General features: G+C 44.7%; 1 protein-coding gene across 20 annotated transcripts in view; it reads left to right on the top strand.

The window, feature by feature from the left end:
- SORBS1 (sorbin and SH3 domain containing 1) overlaps positions 1 to 20,297 on the top strand; it is a 251,288-nt gene that overhangs the window by 185,815 nt on the left and 45,176 nt on the right. For 17 of the 20 annotated variants that reach the window (XM_073019200.1, XM_073019203.1, XM_073019193.1 and 14 more), the window contains 2 exons: positions 7,861 to 7,910; positions 18,020 to 18,192. In XM_073019200.1, coding sequence (XP_072875301.1) covers positions 7,861 to 7,910; positions 18,020 to 18,192 — 223 coding nt within the window. Of the gene's footprint in view, positions 1 to 3,469; positions 3,536 to 4,111; positions 4,214 to 7,860; positions 7,911 to 18,019; positions 18,193 to 18,696; positions 20,176 to 20,297 lie in introns of all 20 variants that reach the window. The other 3 variants (XM_038009330.2, XM_073019202.1, XM_073019204.1) reach the window with 3 other exon arrangements.

Genomic DNA, 20,297 nt, shown 5'->3' with positions numbered 1-20,297 from the left:
TCCCAGAACAGGCCAAGAAGGACCTCTTTATGCAGATGTGACCCACAGATGCAACCCCATTATAGGTGACTTTTAGGGGATGATTTCTATTTCCCAAAGTTTGAAATGGGAGTAAGGAATTTGAGCATATTTAGTATTCAGCCTACTCTTGCCCCATGGTATCTCTGAATCGGCTCTGGTACAAATTGACTTTTGGCACTTAAAGGAGGATTTTCTTAGCCTTGCACCCAAAGGAATATGAAATAGAAGGGAGAATTGAGCTCATCCTTCCTCTAGAGATAACTGGAAACTGACTTTAAAACTCTAGTTACTTTAAAGTCTTAATTATTATAGCTGCAAAAAGAATTTACAGGTAGAGGAGTTAAGTGTATAAACACATTTTATTCAATGATTGTATGAGACTTTAGGCATTGGATCCAGCTTTTGAGTTTCTATGGTCTGGATGATAGTTTTATTTGCAGACAGGAATGAATTTTATAGTTCAGTAAAATGTCTTAAGATTTTTTATTAAAACAAAGACAAAGAGAAATTAAGCTGGTGCTTAGGAATTGCTCTTTGATTTGGCGGTGCTGAGCTTTGAAAGTTCAGGCATCTTCTGAGTTAAGAGCACCAGACTTGCAAACAGCCTGCTTGTTCCTCTCTTCTGGTCCCTCCTAGACACTGTCTCCCGATAGCAGCTGAGCTGTCCTGGATGAACAGCGCCACCTAGTGACCAGTGGAGAGGGACGCATCTGACCCAAAGTCTACACCCTCCTTCTCCCCTTCCCAAAGCATTGGTGCACACCTCATTTCTTCTCCTTTCTCTCCTTTTTTTTCCCCCTCTGCTGTTCACCATTCAGATATCAGTTAAGTCTACCTCAGGAAATCTTTTCCACGTGCAGTATTTAACAATATCCTAACCCTTTCTCTTTTCTTCTTTTTCAAAACCTGGTCAATTATGTCACCAAGAAAAGCTTTTGCTGTGTGTAGTTGTCTCCCTATCCCCAAAACAGACCATGATTGGTATATGAAACAATAATGCCACACTTTAATCAAAGAAAGCAAAAGCTATTACATTATATTTAATAGAATCCATGCCATTGATTTTTGAAGTCTGTTTCAGAATCCACAAATTTCTGCCTATCTCATCTGCCAAACAACTAAATCAGGTTTGTCTAAAATACTAGCTTTCAGGAAAAATGGTAGAACTTTTTTCCTAATTAGTTGTGAATGTTTTACTAAATCTATCATTACAAATAATTTTTGAGGATAATATATAGTATTTTGATGCCAGCATACATTAAATAGTCTTCATGCATAGCCTGATAAATTAACAGTATTGCTGCCAAAAACTTCACTCCAAGTACCACACATCTAACTTCAAACAAATGTTGAGAACACAGTCCAGTTTTATACTGGGGCCTTCCTCTAGCTTGTATCCCTACCCCATTGCTCTAACTGCCTCTTAATTATTTAAAGACTCAGAGATGCTTTTTCAAAATAGCATTTTCTCTGAAGCCACATGCATTCTTTGCACAGGCCTCAGAGTTCTTCTAATGAGACTGTTCCTTTTTGTGTAGGTCTTATTTTAAAAGGTAATACTTGTGAAGACTTGCCAAATTAAATCAATGCCCATATCCTGAGGAATAGCCCTGAAATGAACAGCTCCTTATGGTCTGAGGCATCCTAATGGTGGGCTTATGACCTAGTTGAACCAACAGGGTTTGGGAGGAAGGTGTGGTAAGGAAAAATTTTTTCTTCACTTCCTACTCAAACCACTCTGCCACAAAAGAATAAGAGACATAAATAAAGTGGCATAAACCATGGAAGTTGTTTTGGAAAGTTTTTCAGCCATTCAGAAGCAGAATCAAAACTACCAGATCATGGGAATTAGCATTTCTACATTTTTTTTTTTTTTTTTTGGTCACACCAACTGGGAACCACTTTCCCCGAGTAAAGCCTGTCAGAACTTTGACACTAGACATTTACCCTGAACTCCTTGCTTCCTCCACCCCTTCGCTTAAACCACCCAAAATGAACTGAAATTTCAGCAGGATTCTCACTAAAAAGATACCTTTTTAGCTCCAACAAGTCGTTAGAATAGCAAATAGTTCAAGACTCCAGGGACCATTTTTGGATGGATTATTTAAAACCAGTTTAATTTGTAAACACTGTCCTGTTTATTGCAGTAAAGAAAGAAATGATCATAAGTCATTAGATTTTAAAAAGTCTGCTTCTGCAGATGAACAGTCCAAGTGTATCAAGTGCTTAAAGATGAATGGCAATTGCTAATATCACTTACTTGACGAAATACAGAATATACATGTGCAGAGATGACATTACTGACCTGTTGCTGTCAGTGGTGAACACACCTTGGAATCAGATTACTTCTCATTTGCAGATGTATTACAAAGAGCCTGGGAATCAGCTTTTTCTTCTGCGTTGTTTTCCTCTCATTTCTATAGAAATTGACATTATTTCTATATGTAAGAGCAAGTCAAAATTTCACAATGTAAACCAATTTGAACACCTCCATAGAGTTGGCTATAATGAAATCTGCACAAAATTTTAGGAGCTGTTAGTGATCCCCTATTTCTTATCCCCCTAGAGGTCATTATGTAAGAAAACTCAAGTCAAAATAGGCAGAAAAGTGGAAGAGAGGATCCAGAGTTAAAAGTCACCTGTAACCTCTGAATGTTCCAGCCTCTGGACTCCTCCCGCGTTAAACTTACAGCAATCTTTTGGCAAATTTCTGTCTTAGGAATGCAGCTCTAAATCTGACTTGAAGAGTTAAAAGACAAAACAAAAATAACCTTGTAGTCCTCTCTTTAAATTCTGGGTTTAAACTCTGTTCTCTAAGGGGGGATGAAAAGTATGTCTCCACCACTATCAAGGTCTAGTTAAACTGTAAAAGGAGATTTTAAAACTACTGGTATGCAATTGCCTAGTGCACTATTTAACACCCATTTTATACGTGGATTTCGTGGCTACAAACCACAGAAAGTACATTTGGTTCAGTCCATTGATCAATCCAGTGATCATAGATTCACACACGTGTTAATACACCATGAATTTTGCAGCAGAAGACTGCCTCAAAAATGTAGAATCTTCAGTGTCAATCTTAGTTTGAAAAGAACAATGAGGAATTTAAAAGTTTCTATTTTTGTTCAAATGTGTGTTAATGCTTTTTTCCCCCCCTTCTTTTCTTTTTTTAAGTTTTCAATATTTAGAATCCAATGATGATTTGCTCTTGAAATGTAGACATAGAAACAGACTTCCTAGGTCACGGTCCCAGCTCCCAAGTCCTCAGGCTTCTGCTCCAGCAGGCAGCCTTGTGTCCGTAGGCAGCACCCACTTCCCTTACTTTTGAGTTCACCTTTCTGTGTTGATACAGTTCTCCTAGTGTGCCCCTCCTTGTTTGAGCCAGTCTCCATGTTTGTCTTTATGTCTTTATGCTCATTTCTTCATTTCCTCCTCTGCTTCCCGTCAGCCTCCCAAAAAGATATGGGATTATACTCCTGGAGACTGCTCTATCCTTCCTAGAGAGGATAGAAAGGTAATTCCGCTGTGCCTCCTCCGTTGACTGTGTGTGCTCTCTAGCCTTGGTTAGTGTGAGTGTGTTGTGGGTTTGTTTTTTGGTTTTTGTTTTTGTTTTTTTCTTAAATCACTTTTTTAAAAACTTGATGCTTTTTTTTTTTTTTTTTTTTTTTTTTGGTTTGGTAATAAAACTATTTAACAAATTCTCTAAGACATATACTAATGTTTAGAGGTTTTTAAAGCAATTATGTGTTCTTCTGACCAATAGTATTTGTCACCATCACCACACTCTGAAAAAAGAGAAAATAGGCATTTCCTTAAAGGTAGGTTTTTATAGTTCTCTTTGGCAAGTAGAATGGCTTTTTGAAGCTCTGATGACTTCAGGATTTCTGTTTTATATGCCTAATGTTACATTCTCTGTTTTCATGTCTTCAACTAATTTCCAGTGAGCTCTCGTGTTTTAGTCATGCTATCTTGGCCATATGAAAGTATAACACTAAGAAAAAAATTCATTTTTTTCTAACTTAACCTTCCATTCTTTCTCCCTTTCCTCTAAACTAAAACCTTCTTTCCCATCTTTTCTTTCTTGAACCAGACTAATCTAGACAAAGATCTCAGCCTCTGCCAGACAGAGTTAGAGGCAGATTTAGAAAAAATGGAGACGCTTAATAAAGCACCCAGTGCAAACGTGCCACAGGTATTTCCTAGTTTTTCTCATGCCATCAGTTCCTTTTCAAGCTGTGCTTTGTTTTCTTCTTTGTTCTATGGTTGTTGATGTAGTTGAGGTGACGGACGGTGATGCTGGCTATTTTAGGCTGCATGGCTTTCTGACTCCTGTTTTAGACTCTTTCCCCCACCCCTACCCAGTTCATTTTTGCTTGGTTTTCTTTTGAGCTTGGCATCTTCCTTAAAGGGGATTCTTCAAATATATGCAGAGAGGCTGCTAAACTACTCTCCCACCTTACTCTCTTCCTCTGCTTTCCAGGGGCGACCTTGTAAGTTCCCTTCCTTCGCCTCTCTCTGCCTTCTCTGAATTTTCAGGGAGCCATTTTTGGCAGTTTCCTTGTCTTTTTTGCAGCCCTGGGAGATACCAACCTCAGAGATCAGTTTCAAAAACTCAGCAGCAGTGCTTTGGGTACCCTTTCTGTGCATGGCGCTGTCAGAGTAGTAGTGTTTGTCATTTTAAAGGTCAGAAAGTTCTCAATGAAAAATGCACTCAGAGGTCAGATGGCCTGGACACACAAAAAGAGTGTTTGAAACTGAGCCTGCATTGATATTTTAAAGGGAGCTATGTCAAAATGTGGTTTATTAAAGGGTATATGAGACAGAGTAAGAGAGAGAGAGAAAGACACCGTGGCAAGTAGGTTTCCAAACAGGAAAAAACCAAATGTTCCTAGAATTGCCTGTAGGGCTCCCTGACAAAACAAAAGAGACTCTTAAAAGGAAAAGATATCTTTAGAGAAGATACAAAAGGAGGCTGGGCACGGTGGCTTCGCCTGTAATGCCAGCAATTTGGGAGGCCGAGGCAAGTGGATCACTTGAAGTCAGGAGTTCGAGACCAGCCTGGCCAACATGATGAAACCCTGTCTCTACTAAAAATACAAAAATTAGCCAGGCATGGTGGCGGGCCCCTGTATTCCCAGCTATTTGGGAGGCTGAGGCCGGAGAATCGCTTGAATTCGGGAGGCAGAGGTTGCAGTGAGCTGAGATCACATCTCTGCACTCCAGCCTGGGTGACAGAGCAAGACTATGTCTCAAAAAAAAAAAAAAAAAAAAAAAGATACAGAAGGAATATGGAGCTGAGGAGGCCAGGAAGGTCCACAAACCATGACAGGAAAGGTGGAAACTGCTGATGGATCCATGCCACACTTAAGCAGAACGGAGACGAGGGGAGTCAGATCTCCAGCCCCAGTGACTTGGGCACAAAAGAAGTCATGAGAGCAGCAGCGATTCAAACCAGGGAAGGGGTGAAGAGACCGGAGATTTGGCCAAGGGGTCTGGGATAAGAGATTCAGGAGCCAAGGAGCTGCAGGTTGCTTGAGGGTGTTAGGAATTGGGAATCCAGAGACAGCAGAGCGTGAGGAAGCCAGCAGGGCCAGGGGTTAGGCTCACACTCTCCCTCAGCACTTGAAGGAGCCACCAGAGGCATTGCACACATGGGTGAGGCAGACAGGTGATGGGTGCGGTAGGCGGCGGGGGAGGGTTAGGGGCTGAGTTTCCAATTAGGGTGAAGGGACCAGATTAGCCACTGTGGAACTGAAGGTCCCAGTTGAGAAGAGATCACAACTAGTCCTGGAGTGAGAATGGTGACTGTGGCTGTGGTGAGAGTCCATGCTGGGTGTGCCAGCATGCAGTGAGGAGGACAGATGCAGTCCAGGTCACTGAAGATGTTGCAGTGGGACAGTTGAACTGTTGTGAAGAGCAAAGAATTGAGGGATGGGATTCAGACGAAGACAACCTTAGGGTTTTGGCCAGGCAGCTGGAAGAATGAGGATGTGAGCACGTCACAGAGGAAAGCCAGGAAGAAGATCAGGGCAGAGGCAAGGTGAGGGAGTTGGCTTTAGGTAATTGACCTTTGAGGTGTTGGTTGGGTGTCATATAGGGAATATCCGGTAGGCAGTTGGAACTTTAAGACTGGGGTTCTTGGAGGAGACATGGGCTTAAGATGGGGATTGGCATCACCTGAGGAGAGGCGATGGTTAAACCCTGGGAGTAGAAGAAGACAGCCAACTAGGGAGTAGATGAAAGACTGAAGAGGGAATTGTGTTGAGAGAGAGGATGTGAAACCAAGAACTACCCATGGGGACGTTGGGTGACGTGGAACAGTAGAAGGGGAGAGGGAGAGAAAGGAGAGTTCACAGAGGCAGAGGGAAAAGCGAGTGGTGGAGCAAGAGGAGAAAGTGTGAGATCTTCCCAGAGGTCCAGAAAGGTGGACTCCCAGGAAGGTCAGTGGATGTGCTGACTAAGATGTTTCCAAAGGCTTTGGAGGTTGCTGGGTGAGTAGTTCATGGGAGTTAGAGTATACGGCAAAGAATCGGGAGCCTGCAGAGGTATAGCACTGAGTGAAAAGATGTGGCCATGGGAGGAAGGAAGGGAGGGGAGTGTTCCCAGAGGATTCTACAGGGTCAAAGTTTTTTCAAGGTGGAAGACCAGACAGGACAGGTGTTCAGAGGTAGGAGACTCAAGAAGGAGAGGATGGGCAGGCAAGACAGTGCAGCCATAAGGGCTGGAGGGTGATGTGGAGGTAAGAGGGGTGTGCTCTCTGACGAATAATGGGGGTGGCGTGGGGTACAGTCCGCATCGCGGAGCAGAGGTGCCCTCAGAAATGAAAGCACACAAGCCCACCAGGTTTCAGCAGGCAGGGGGCTAGTGGGTGAGTTTGCCTGTTCTTCCCTGTCATTTCCTTTTCTCTCTTTCACAATCTCTTCCTTTTCTTTCTCTCCTTTCCTTAAATGTCTCTTTTCCAAATAGTTAGTTTTTCTTAAAATGGTCATTATTAGAGATAAGGGCATTATTTAAGGTAGAAGTATCTTTAAAATTAACCTTTGCATTGATTTATTCAACTATTACCTTATTTTTAAAAACAAGCATATCAAAGCCTTTGCATTTTTCTCTCAAAGACAACAGAAACCCTAAACTACAGAATTATGTTGCTTTTTCTCTGCATGTAGCTCTTGGTTGTTTTCTTCGTTTTGCGTGGTGCCTGGTAATTTTATAAAGCATTCCCTTATTCATGCCGAAATGGTCATTAATAGGGTTGGTGAAATTGCAAATCTCCCCATTTCTGCACTCCTAAATTTGCAGGCATGCACAAGTTATCTAAATACAGCGTGGTATTTTAAAATACGCTTTTGTACATTCTGGACCTAAAGTGTTGGGTGACCCTCTCTCTGGATGTGGCATTTGGGGTGCATGAAGGGATCTGCAGTGGGCTCAGAGGGGGTCTGAGGGCTGTGGAGAAGCTGGTGGAGGATGTGCTGTCCATGTCACTAAAGCATGTTGGCCCACGGTGGGCCATCACCTAGTGACCTGTGACAGAAGATACGTATGAGCCAGGAGGCCTTCTCCTGACCCACCCAGAGGGCCTTGGCTGCATCCACTGGAAGGCAAAAGATTAGGAAGGCCCACCTGCCCATACAGTCTCCTCCCAGAGAAAGAGCACCACCCTCCACCAGCACCGAAGACCTTTTCCATCCAGCCCCCGTGACTTCCAGAGATCCTGATCTAAACTAGGAAAAGAAATTGACCTCTCTCTTTTTCCTCTTGACTTGAAACATTTGAGTCAAAATAAATCATCTACATTATTTTTTTTTCTTCTTTTTTTTCTTTTTTGGACATTTACAGAGCTCAGCCATCAGCCCCACTCCGGAAATTTCTTCAGAGACTCCTGGATAGTAAGTTGCTATTTTATTTTGTTTACATTGCTTACTATGTTAAATGTCAGAAATGGGAAGAGAGAAGCTTATGTTTTGGACCCAAAGTGTGTTTTGTTTGTATCAGCCTAATGGCTCTGAATGATGTACAGTTTGGTGATAAGAAGCGATCTAATAGTAGTCTTCAAATTATTTTTCTTCTGCTCTCTCCTCCTCTTCCAAATTAATTTTGTGATGATTTGTATTACCTTTCATGAACTTTCCCCATTTCGGCATCTTTACCTTTAGAATGGGAGTTTATTTGTCTAAGTTTAGAATCAAAGTTCTTGCCTGGCATGGTGGCTCATGCCTGTAATCTCAGCACTTTGGGAGGTTAAGGCAGGAGAATCACTTGAGCCCAGGAGTTCAAGACCAGCCTGGGCAACATAGACACTGTCTGTACCAAAAAAAAAAAAAAAAAAAAAAAAAAACCTGGGTATGGTGGTATGCACCTGTAGTTCCAGCTACTTAGGAGGCTGAGGCAGGAGGATCATTGAGGCTGCAGTGAGCTGAGATCGTACCACTGTACTCCAGTCTGAGTGAAACAGCTAGACTGTGTCCCAAAAAAGAAAGAAAAAAAAATCTCATTTGCTGGTTCTTGTTGGGAGGTGAGTGACTGAGACAGGCCACATCTGGTGTAAAGACTGGGGGAGGGGGCGGGGTGCAGTGGCTCACTCCTGTAATCCCAGCATTTTGGGAGGCCGAGGCAAGTGGATTACCTGAGGTCGGGAGTTTGAGACCAGCCTGGCCAACATGGTGAAACCCTGTCTCTACTAAAAATACCAAAATTAGCCAGGCATGGTCCCAGCTACTCAGGAGGCTGAGGCAGGAGAATCACTTGAACCTGGGAGGCGGAAGTTGCAGTGAGCCAAGATCGCGCCACTGCACCCCAGCCTGGGTGACAGAGTAAGACTCCATCTAAAAAAAAAAAAAAAAAGACCAGGGGAGGGAGGTGCCAAGAGGGGGCCGAGAGGGGGCTAATTTACCTGATTCTCACATAGACGGGCATCTGTTTTCCTCTCTCAGTTCTTAGGACTCTGTCTGGATGATGCATGCATACCCCACTCCTTGGGGTGCCACCAGCCTCTTCCCCCTGCCAAACCATCCTGAATCCTATAGTAGGAGGAGAATCCTGTAGCCTTTCTCAGCATTTTGCTATGAAGCTGTTATCTCAGCTGAAAATGTTCAGTGCTACCCTCACCTCCTGTTCTACACGTGTTAAATAGCAAACATTTTAGCTTGTATAGATAAGCCCTCGTGGAGCCTTCCTGTACCCAGGCTCACGTTGGTACCTCTATGGCCCTTACTTCTGTTGATGTATACCTGAGTTATACTCTTGTAATTTTTTTTTTTTTTTTTTTTTTGAGATGGAGTCTTGCTCTGTCGCCCAGGCTGGAGTGCAGTGGCCGGATCTCAGCTCACTGCAAGCTCCGCCTCCCGGGTTTATGCCATTCTCCTGCCTCAGCCTCCCGAGTAGCTGGGACTACAGGCGCCCGCCACCTCGCCCGGCTAGTTTTTTGTATTTTTTAGTAGAGACGGGGTTTCACCGGGTTAGCCAGGATGGTCTCGATCTCCTGACCTTGTGATGCGCCCGTCTTGGCCTCCCAAAGTGCTGGGATTACAGGCTTGAGCCACCGCGCCCGGCCTACTCTTGTATTTTTATAATTGCTAGTGTATTATAAACTCCTCAAGGGCAAGGCCCCAGTCTTCACAGTGCCTGGTGCACCCAATGAATTTAGGAAAGGAGCTTGTTCTGGTAGGAGCTTTTCTTATTTTGTCACCATCACATCTGTGTCTTGTTCTTTGAAATATGACAGTGAGGGAAGACACCCCTATTACCTATTCTAGTAGGGTTGGATAAATCCACAATGGGCAGAGTTGCTGAGTGTATAAGTTTTTTTTGACAGATATTGTGGTCTCTGGGACATATCCTACCTACATTGCTGGAGAACGTGCTTTACAGGAAGAGTTTCATTTGAAAGTCAGCAGGGATTTGGGTATTTTGGTGGAAAAATGGAAAAACTTTCATCTTTTTAGGGTAGTGATCAAAAGCTCTAGCTAGATCCATCATGTTAATTTTTCTTCTATAAATATGTATGTTTCATGATTAATATACCTAGGAGCATAAGAAGAAATTAAGAAGACATATTAAGATAGCAGCTAGAGAAGCACTGCCTTAGGGGACATTTCCCGCCTTGAAGAAGGACTGGTGTAAAGTCTCTTGCATTCACTGTGGGGTTGGTGACTAAGTCACCAATATGACAGGTGTCAGGGCTCATGTGTAGCATCAGGACCCATGTCCCCCACTCTGGCTCTGCAGCTTGCTCCCTTTTAAAGAGCTTCCAAGTGAGCCGGGCCTTCAGCTCTAAAAATGACAATAAGTCACAGGTCCTCTAGGTCCTAGAGATGTGCCTTCAGAGGTGAAGCCCACCAGATGACCCTAGGCTACCTGCAGATAAAAGATGTCCTCAAGGCCACAGCTCCAAGCAAGCTCTCCTTGATCCCCCCAGGCCACCTCTTTATCCTCAGCTTGTCACTTTGGCAGTCCCGACTGCCTGTATTAACCCTGCTGCCTGCTCCCCTCCTTTACCTCCTCACCTCCATCCCCCGAAACTGCACAAGACAGAAAGGGCTTCATGGGACAACTGGCTGAGTGAATTCCCTAGCTCTACTGGATCCAAGGCACTAAGCTCTGCATTCTAATAGGAATGTAGATATAGTCCCTTAATAGTTTTGGGACAAAACACACACATACACAAATAAGGTTAGTAAATGAAAAGGCAAAGTGGCAAATGCTACTACAGGCAGTCAGGAGAAAGGAGCACGGGCGTTGAATAACACCATTTTAACAATTTTTCAGGCATTTACTATGTGCCAGGTCCTGTGCTTGGTATTTTATCTACCTTACCTCATTTAATCTTCTGAACATTCCAAGATGAGGCATTCTTTTTAATCCCCATTTTATAGATGAGGAAATAGGCACATCAAAGCAGTGTAATGCCGTAGTTCCTCAGCAGGTTCAGGGCAGAGCCATATCCAGGTTAGGAACAGTGAAGCTCTAGACCAAGGCACTGGGGTTGGCAGTAAACTCTCATGTGCTCCATACTGATTCAAAATTTGGTAATAAGTTAGCGGAAGATATACTAAGGTTTGATGTTTTTGAGCTATTAAAAAACAATTTAGACCTGGCATGGTGGCTCACACTTGTAATACCAACACTTTAGGAGGCCAGGGTGGGGGGATCACTTGAGGCCAAGAGTTCAAGACCAGTCTGGGCAACATGGCAAAACTTCCTCTTTACAAAAAATACTTTAAAAATTAGCTGGGCTTGGTGGCGCATGCCTGTAGTCCCAGCTACTCGGGAGGCCGAGCTGGAGGACTGCTTGCCCGGGAAGCGGAGGTTGCAGTGAGCCAAGATCGCACCACTGCACTCCAGTCTGAGTGACAGAGTGAGACTCTGTCTCAAAAAGAAACAAAAAACAACCTTAACCCCTGCCAACAATTTAAGAAACTATTTATGACATTGAGTTAGCAGGATTGGAGGGTACTAATGTAAACTGATTAAAAGAGCAAATTGTTTTCAGACACTCTGAATGTGCATGAAGACATTCAATCTGTTAATTTACCAAGAATTCTTATTTATATCACTGAAAATAGGTCTTCAAAGTCTCTGTTTTTCAGCTCTCATGAAATACTTGGCAGGAATAAATGAGTTTTTTCCTCCTGCTATTCTCCCATTTGGGGATTTTTCAGTCATCGGGCTTGGTTTTCCCCCAGTTTATCCAAATGAGTAAGATTTTCTTATATCTGAAATTGGTGAGGAACCAGCCTAAGTGGGGTGCCTGCCACAAAGGAAAGCTTACAGTAAATGTTTGCTCAATGAATGGATGGATCTCTAAATCTTAATTAACTGAAATCCAACTTGGTTGGCACTGAGGCAGGCAGCTTGTAAGTTGGACGTAGCCGTTTTCACTAGTTGGACAGGAATGATGGGTAGGCAGAAACATTGGCAGGACGTGACCTTAACCCAAAGAATGAAGAAGGGGTAGTCACAGGTGGCCCAGGTTCACGGTTTTGTGGCAACTGGAGAAGTGATGGCATTGTTTTAAGTCCACTTTAATATCTTGGACAGACTTCAGTTGAGAATTTTATTAATTAACCCTGATTACATATGATAATATTAAAAGAACTGGGAACAGAGAGGAATTCACCCATAGTCCCAATGTCCTAATACAACTACAAGTCCTTGCCTTCTATATATATATTTTTTATAGTTAACATCACAGTGTGTGTCCAGTTTTGTACTTTATTTTCCTAGCATTTCAGATCTATAAATCAGTAGTCTTAACTACTCATTATTTTCATTTCAATGTATTTCAGCATTAACTTCTTTGCCTAACCAAAGAGCTTTACTCTATTTGGCCAGCAGGTGGCACTCAAGAACAAGCAGTTCTTCTCTACATGGTGATGGTAGACTAGCAAACGCTTTTTCCCGTTAATCTGATTTGAGAACAAAACACAGATCATAACCTGAAGAACTGTATGAAACAGCAGAGGTCCTCCTGGTCTTTACAAATGTGTCAGAAATCTGTATGCATGTAGGTATTTAATTTTATAGAATCATTTATTCCACTAATATTTATTGAACAACCACGCAAGGCACCGGACATGCAAAGATTAAGAAGATAAACTTCCTGCCCTCAAGGGGTTCCAGGTGTAATAGGGGAGACAGATTTGTAAATAACCAGAGTCCAGGGGTAAATGCAATGATGGGGCCCAGGAGGGGGGAGTGAGCACCTATTGTTTTGTGGAGGGAGAAAGGTTAAACTTTATAGAGAAGCTGCAAATAAAATGTGAATAACAATATCATCATAAATATAATGTTTTTCATGCAGTACAAAAGACTATAAAATGAAACTTCTAGAGGATTATCTAGACTCCCTCCTGCAAAGCCACAGTTAACAACAGTTAGGTTTTTTCTTCTTCTTGAAATAAGCAAATAATTTTGAATGGTTAATGTAAGCTTTGTGAGGCTGGAACTTTGTGTCTGTTCTGTTGCCTGTTTATGCTCAGTAAATATTTGTTGACCAAATAAATGAGCAGTAGAATGACATGATGAGATCTTTTCTAGACAGAGATGACTGGAGGGCGTCAGGGCTGGAGACTCGGGGAGCAATGTGTGTTTCTTGTACAGTTGTAGGTGAGTGATGATAAGGCGGGAGGTGGAGGGCAAAGGGATTAATGTGAGCTGGATCTAGGACAGGGAAGAAGCAGGACTTGATAACTGATTAGGCTTAAGGAGCAAGGAGAGGGAGAAGGGGACCGATTTCCTGAGGTTTCTGGGTTGGGCGATGGATGATGGTTTGGGACATGTTGAGTTTAAGATACCTGAGAAACATTCAGATGGATGTCTAGAAGGCAGTTGAATGTATGTGTCTAGAGCTCAAAAGAAGTGTCTGTGTATATAACGGATTTGCAGGTGGATGTTTGTACAATCTCCCCATGCCTATTAGTTTTGCAAGTGAAAGAAATTGAGGCCAAGAGAAACAGACTGTTTGCAAGTTTTTCAACAAGAATGGGTTTGCCTCCACTGATCCACATTCCTTGCTGGAGTCAGGTGGGAATCCCAGTCTCCAGGACTCTATCCACTGCCTCCAGAGCCTGCCCAGTAGCACAATTGGAAATAGTTGGCCCTAGGATAATTGCTCTGTTCTCTCACTTTATTCTTTCAGCGAGTGTGTTTTTGTTGAATCCCCTTGAAACTCAGCAGCCAGCTCTGCGTCTTAGCCAGAGGCTGAATTCTCTGTGCTAGCTCTTCTTGCTTGCTCTTCCTGAACCAAAATCTGGCTTAATCAAGGCTGCTCAGAGCTGAGCTTCTGAACTTAACTTGTTTGATTAAGTACTCAGCTGCTATTCCTGATTGGGCCTTTCTCAACCAGCTGAGGGGATAAGGCGGCTTCTCTCATCCTCTCTGGTACACTTGACCAGAGCAAGTACTCTGTGACCTTGGGCAAATGACTTTGACACTCTGGTCTTCAGTTTCCCCTTTTGTACGGTGAAACCAATGGTCTCTCTTCAACATTGGAAGAGCTGATGGATATGATACACTTAAAAACATTGTTGTGGCCGGGCACGGTGGCTCACGCCTGTAATCCCAGCACTTTAGGAGGCCAAGGTGGGTGGATCATGAGGTCAGGAGCTCAAGACCAGCCTGGCCAACATAATGAAACCCCGTCTCTACTAAAAATACAAAAAAAAAAAAAAAAAAAAAAAAAAGCCGGGTGTAGTGGCAGGCGCCTGTAGTCCCAGCTACTTGGGAGGCTGAGGCAGGAGAATCACTTGAACCCGGGAGGCAGAGGTTGCAGTGAGCCGAGATCGTGCTACTGCACTCCAGCCTGGGTGACACAGCATTGTTGTAGAGCTCTTAGGTATCGTTTTTAAACAAGGAGTGCCTCGGTTTCAAAATGTTGCACATCTGGAAAAAGCATGTTTTGTTAGCTTTGGTATCAGAAAAAAACAATTGGCTGTGGCAAATCCGTTCTGAGAGATTTCCTGAGTGCTGGTTTATCGTTCTGGTAGGAAGCAGGGAAAAATGGTGATAATGGGTGGAATAAGGCCAGAGAGTGAGGTGGCTGAGGGGTTGGGGTAGGGTGAGATCTGACCATTGGTGAAGTAGAGCAGAGGTGTGAGGTCAGGCAGCCAGTTATGGCCAAGAGTCATGACAGAACAAAGTTATTAGGAACTTAGGAAGATGACTTAGAAGTTCTGGCCAGGCCAGGTGTGGTGGCTCACTCCTGTAATCCCAGCACTTTGGGAAGTTGAGGTGGGTGGATCACCTGAGGTTAGGAGTTTGAGACCAGCCTGGGCAAGATGGCAAAACCCCGTCTCTACTAAAAATACAAAAATTAGTCAGGCGTGGTGGTGCACGCCTGTAGTCCCAGCTACTCGGGAGGCTGAGGCAGGAGAATCACTTGAACCCGGGAGGCAGAGGTTGCAATGAGCCAAGATGGCGCCACTGCACTCCAGCCTGGGTGACAGAGTGAGACACTGTCTCAAAAAAAAAGTTCTGGCCAAAGCTGAGGCAATTCAAAGGATAGCAGGCACAGCAGAATGGAAGCTGTTGTCAGTCACTCTGTTAAAAGAAAAACTTTAGACAAATTAAATTTAGCAGATTTATTTAAGGCATAGAAGGATTTATGTTCCGGCAGCCCTCAGAGCCAGGGGCAGTTCAGAGAGCTTCACCCAGCAACATGGGCAGGCAGCATTTATAAACAACAAAAGACAGTGAGTACAGCTACAGCTGGATTGGTTGCAGCTCCACAGTTGCCTGTTTGGGCATTTATATAGACATGGGCTGATCAGTTGGCAGCCTGGGATTGGCTGAAGCTTGGCTGCTGTGATTGGCTGAGACTCAGCTACTTGTTATAAGAGCATACTTTTAGATTGTAGTTTGTTTACATAGTTAGATTGCAGAAGAATAGGAACTCAAAGTATGGAGGCAGCCTCAAGCCCATTTTAGTTTACTGCTCTCCAATGCTGAAGGAGGTGTGGTAGCCCCAAACCAGGGTGAGCGGGGCTTCAGACACCATACCTTCAAAAGAGACCTCAGTCACCACAACTGTTGGTCAGCAAGGATAAAGGACATCTATTCATGGATGTTTTTGCTGTTGGGGTTATACAAAAAAGAGGAAACATAGCATTAAACTGAAGGGCAAAATCAGAAAATGCAACCAAAGGGAAGAGGGTGGATAATGAATAGGAAATTTAGAAAAGGGACATATTTATTTTTAATTAGGAAATTCAAAATTATAAGCCAGTTTAGATCAACTCACATTTATTTAAATTGGCATATGGTGCCGCAGCCTTGCAAGCTACCCTCAGGTTCTTCCAACTCCTCTAAGTAAAAAGGAAAAGCATTTGACCTCCACATCTAGGCCAGAGTGAATGAAGAGGGCCCTGGGGGAGCTCTGACCCCCATCCTCTGCAGTCCCTTGAAATAGGGTGGGTAAAGCCCTAAGCCCGAGGTGGGTACAAGGTGAGGCTCAGTAAGTGGCAGCTCTGTGAGGGGATTACCAGTGCCAGAAGCAATAGTATTGCTCAGGGGACTTTATTATTCTAAGGTGGAGATGTTGTGGTATTCTACCAGAGTCCCCACCTCTTTTCCATTTCTGACTGCTGCATCTGGTGCCACTCATCTTAGGGGTGTATATATGGTAAGTAACACTCAGCGGTGATGGTGTATAGGGAGCTGGAGCATCCCTCAGCTCCCCTCTGGTTCCCGTAGTGTGCAAGCCACTGCCTTCTTAGTTGTAGGGAAATGTTGTATCTATCAATAAAACAGGAGCTGAAGGTTGGGCACAGTGTCTCATGCCTGTAATCCCAGCACTTTCGGAGGGCAAAGTGGAGGATCACTTGAGGCTAGGAGTTCAAGACCAGCCTGGGCAACATAGCGAGACCCTGTCCCTACAAAAAAATTAATTAATAAGCAGTGAAATAAAACAGGAGCTGAGAGAGAATATTATCTGTGTAGTACTCAATGGCCTGGTTCAAGTTCCAGTCCTGCCATCCTGCTAACCTGCCTAGTTTGATACGTTACTGAATCTCTCAGTGCCATGTTTCCTCATCTGAAAAATGGCAGAAGTAGGATTGTTAGGATTGAAGTGAGAATGACCAATAGGCACAGTGCCTTCCATGTAGGATGCTCACCAAGAGGTGTGTAGAGTTGTTTTTGCTGTCATTATCAGTGATTATGGGGACTCAGAGGCTGCAGTTACGCACAGAAAGAAAGGCCAGTTTCCCGAAATGTAAAAGCATCACATTATTCATCATTGCCGGATGAGTAGAGGGAAATATAGCTGGACAGATGTGTGATCGAGCAGTCACAGTTTGTGGCCCCTGTAGAAGCTAGGTGGGGGGAATATGGGTGTTCACTCTGTAATTCTTTAAGCTGTTTTATATGTTAGTTGATGTTCACAATGAAACAGAGGGATGAAGGAATTCCACCTAGCAATGGGTCTTCAGAGCTGAAAAATCTATTTTGATACCAGTAACCTGAGTTCGGTAGGAATAAAAGAAGCCCAGCAGAAGCCTATGTGGTTCTACGGGACAGGAATCATTCACTTAACTGAGAAATGTGTGTGTGTGTGTGTGTGTGTGTGTGTGTGTGTGTGTGTATGCACGTGCATGTCTGTGCATGTACGTGTCTGTGTGCGTGTGTGTGTGTGTGTGAATGACAGTGTGTTAGTGGCAGGCATAGAAAAGTGGGATTAGGAGAAGGGAGGAACTCGGTGAGTAAGTACCCTTAATTTTTTTTTTCTGTGCCTCACCTCATTCCAAAAGGAATTTGTGGTAACTTGCAGAAATACCTTGATTTTAACAAGATAAAAATAAATGGAGGCTATAAATGAGCAATTGTTTATGCTCATACTGCATGTCATGTCATAATCTTCTGAACACAAACTTTGAAAGAAGTGAGTGCCAATGTGGCTGTGACACTAAGAGCCCATAGAATCCCAGGTTCCAATTTCACTTGGTCACTGATTTTCCTGGAGACCCAAGACAGTTGGGCCTCCCCCTTTCATTGATGATTTTAATATTCCAAATGCTTATGAAGAATAACCCAGAAAAATAATCCAGGTAGTGGACTTGGAGTAGCTGGCACTGCCTGGCTACAGGACAGAGGCACCACTCATGTCCTCGACTGCACCGTCTTGTGCGCAGCCATTGGGTCCTCCTGCACTCCCCTGTGTGTGGTCTTCCCCCTGTTCTTCCCTATCTTTCCTCCAACCCTTCTTCCCCAGGCGGCGTTCCACAGAATTTTTCTTTTAAAGCGCAAATGCAGCCATTTCAGTTAGAGAACTTCGCTATTTGGGCAAGATTCCTGAGCATTCGGGGCTCCCTGGGCCTGTCTGTAGAAATGTGTGTCTAAAAAGAGCACTCTTTAGAAAGGACAGTTGTTGATTAGGATGCCCGCTGTATTTCTTGTCCTCAGCAGGTAATGTGCTGTTTGAAAAATGTTAAAAGCACTAACTCTTATTCTTATCTTTATTTTTTCCCTTTTCTCTCTTTCTTTCAAAATTACCTGTTCGTAGTATATATTCTTCCAACTTCCATGCAGTGAAGAGGGAATCAGATGGGGCTCCTGGGGATCTCACTAGCTTGGAGAATGAGAGACAAATTTATAAAAGTGTCTTGGAAGGTGGCGACATCCCTCTTCAGGGCCTGAGTGGGCTCAAGCGACCATCCAGCTCGGCTTCCACTAAAGGTAATTAACTGGGTGAAGCCTGCAAGGCCTCCATCTCCCATCCACCTCCATTCACTGAGCGTCGGCCGTGGTGAACCTCCAGCAATGGGGATAAGTCATGCCTTGTTCAGACCCACATCCAGGCCTCAGAGCCCTCTTAAATTCCCTCCCCTATTTTCTTACCGGCCATTTTTCTTTCTGGTTTTAATAGTTTCTGTTCCTTTGACCCCCGCAACCTTGCTCTCCTTGAAGATCTCTCTCTCTCTCTTTCTCTCTCTCATTCTAATTACCTTTTCTTAGAAATTAGCTGAGCTTTAGCCATTCCTAACTCTAGCAGGGTAGGCATTTTTTGTTGTTGCATCCTTGCACCTGCTTTGCAGCACAGATTATTTTGCTTCCGGACATCGACTGGAAATTTTTTAAAAGCCCTTATGACAAATGAGCATGTTACCTTTCCTTTTTCTTTTTAGCAGCTTTCAGCTTTAACCTAATGGGTCTATTTATTTTATTCTGCATGCTTACCAGTGGATCGTAAAGGTGGGAATGCTCACATGATTTCTTCATCTTCAGTCCATAGCCGAACGTTTAACACTAGCAATGCGTTAGGCCCTGTGTGTAAGCACAAGAAGCCCCTGTCAGCTGCGAAAGCCTGCATTTCGGAAATCCTTCCTTCCAAATTCAAACCCAGGCTCTCGGCTCCCAGCACTCTTTTGCAGGAACAGAAGAGTATCCTCTTGCCCTCAGAGAAGGCTCAAAGCTGTGAGAACCTTTGTGTTTCCGGTTCTTTGAATGATTCCAAAAGAGGCCTCCCGCTCCAAGTGGGAGGGAGCATTGAGAACCTGCTCATGCGCTCCCGACGGGATTATGACAGCAAGTCGAGCAGTACCATGAGCCTCCAGGAGTACAGCACCAGCGGCAGGAGGCCCTGCCCTCTCTCAAGAAAGGCTGGGATGCAGTTCACCATGCTTTATCGGGACATGCACCAGATCAACCGAGCTGGCCTCTTCCTGGGCTCCATCTCCTCCTCCTCGAGTGTGCGGGATCTTGCCTCCCACTTTGAAAAGAGTAGCCTGGCATTGTCCAGGGGTGAGCTGGGCCCCAGCCAGGAGGGCTCGGAACACATCCCCAAGCACACCGTCTCTTCCCGCATCACCGCTTTTGAGCAGCTGATTCAGCGGTCCCGTTCCATGCCATCCCTGGACCTGTCCGGCAGGCTGAGCAAGTCTCCCACACCTGTGCTGTCCCGGGGCAACCTGACCTCAGCCCGCTCGGCCGAGTCCCTCCTTGAGTCAACCAAGCTCCGTCCCAAGGAGATGGATGGGATGAACTCCAGTGGGGTCTATGCCTCCCCAACATGTAGCAATATGGCGCACCATGCCTTGAGCTTCAGGGGCCTTGTGCCTTCTGAGCCCCTCTCCACCTGCTCTGATGACCTGGACCGCTGTTCAAATATCTCCACTGACAGCAGAGAAGGCAGTAGCAGCAGCGTTCACGGAGATTTCCCCAAACATCGCCTCAACAAGTGCAAGGGCACCTGCCCGGCCTCATACACTCGCTTCACCACCATCCGGAAGCATGAGCAGCAGCAGACCTCTAGACAGCCCGAGTGGCGCCTGGATTCCAGAGGGGACAAGAGCACCCTCCTCAGGAACATCTACCTAATGAGCCCCCTTCCTTTCCGGCTGAAAAAGCCCCTCCACCACCACCCCAGACAACCTTCTCCTGGTGACTCCTCAGGCCTCCTGGTAGGCCAGAAGCCAGACCTCCCCAGTCAGCCCCATCAGGACCAGCCCCCTTCTGGGGGGAAGCCCGTGGTTCCCACACGCCTGTCTTCCCGACACACGATGGCCAGGCTTAGCCGCAGCTCAGAGCCCTCTCAGGAGAGACCCACGGCCCTGGAGGACTACCCAAGGGCCATTAATAATGGAAACTCCGTGCCATACTCAGACCACAGCCTGGACAGGAACAACAACCCACAAAGTGAACTGGCACCATCCCGCGGAGGTGGCATTTTGTGTGTTTGCCTAGTCTCACCTGCCCGTCCCTCCACTTTGCTTGCATTATCCCTTCCTCCTCTGTGCCCTTGGTGCTCATTTTCTGGTCTGTCCTTTGTTTTCTGTTTGTTT

The sequence above is a fragment of the Chlorocebus sabaeus genome, chromosome 9 (genome assembly GCF_047675955.1).
Source record: "Chlorocebus sabaeus isolate Y175 chromosome 9, mChlSab1.0.hap1, whole genome shotgun sequence".
NCBI classification, from domain to species: Eukaryota; Metazoa; Chordata; class Mammalia; order Primates; family Cercopithecidae; genus Chlorocebus; species Chlorocebus sabaeus.
This window is presented reverse-complemented; position numbering and strand designations above follow the sequence as displayed.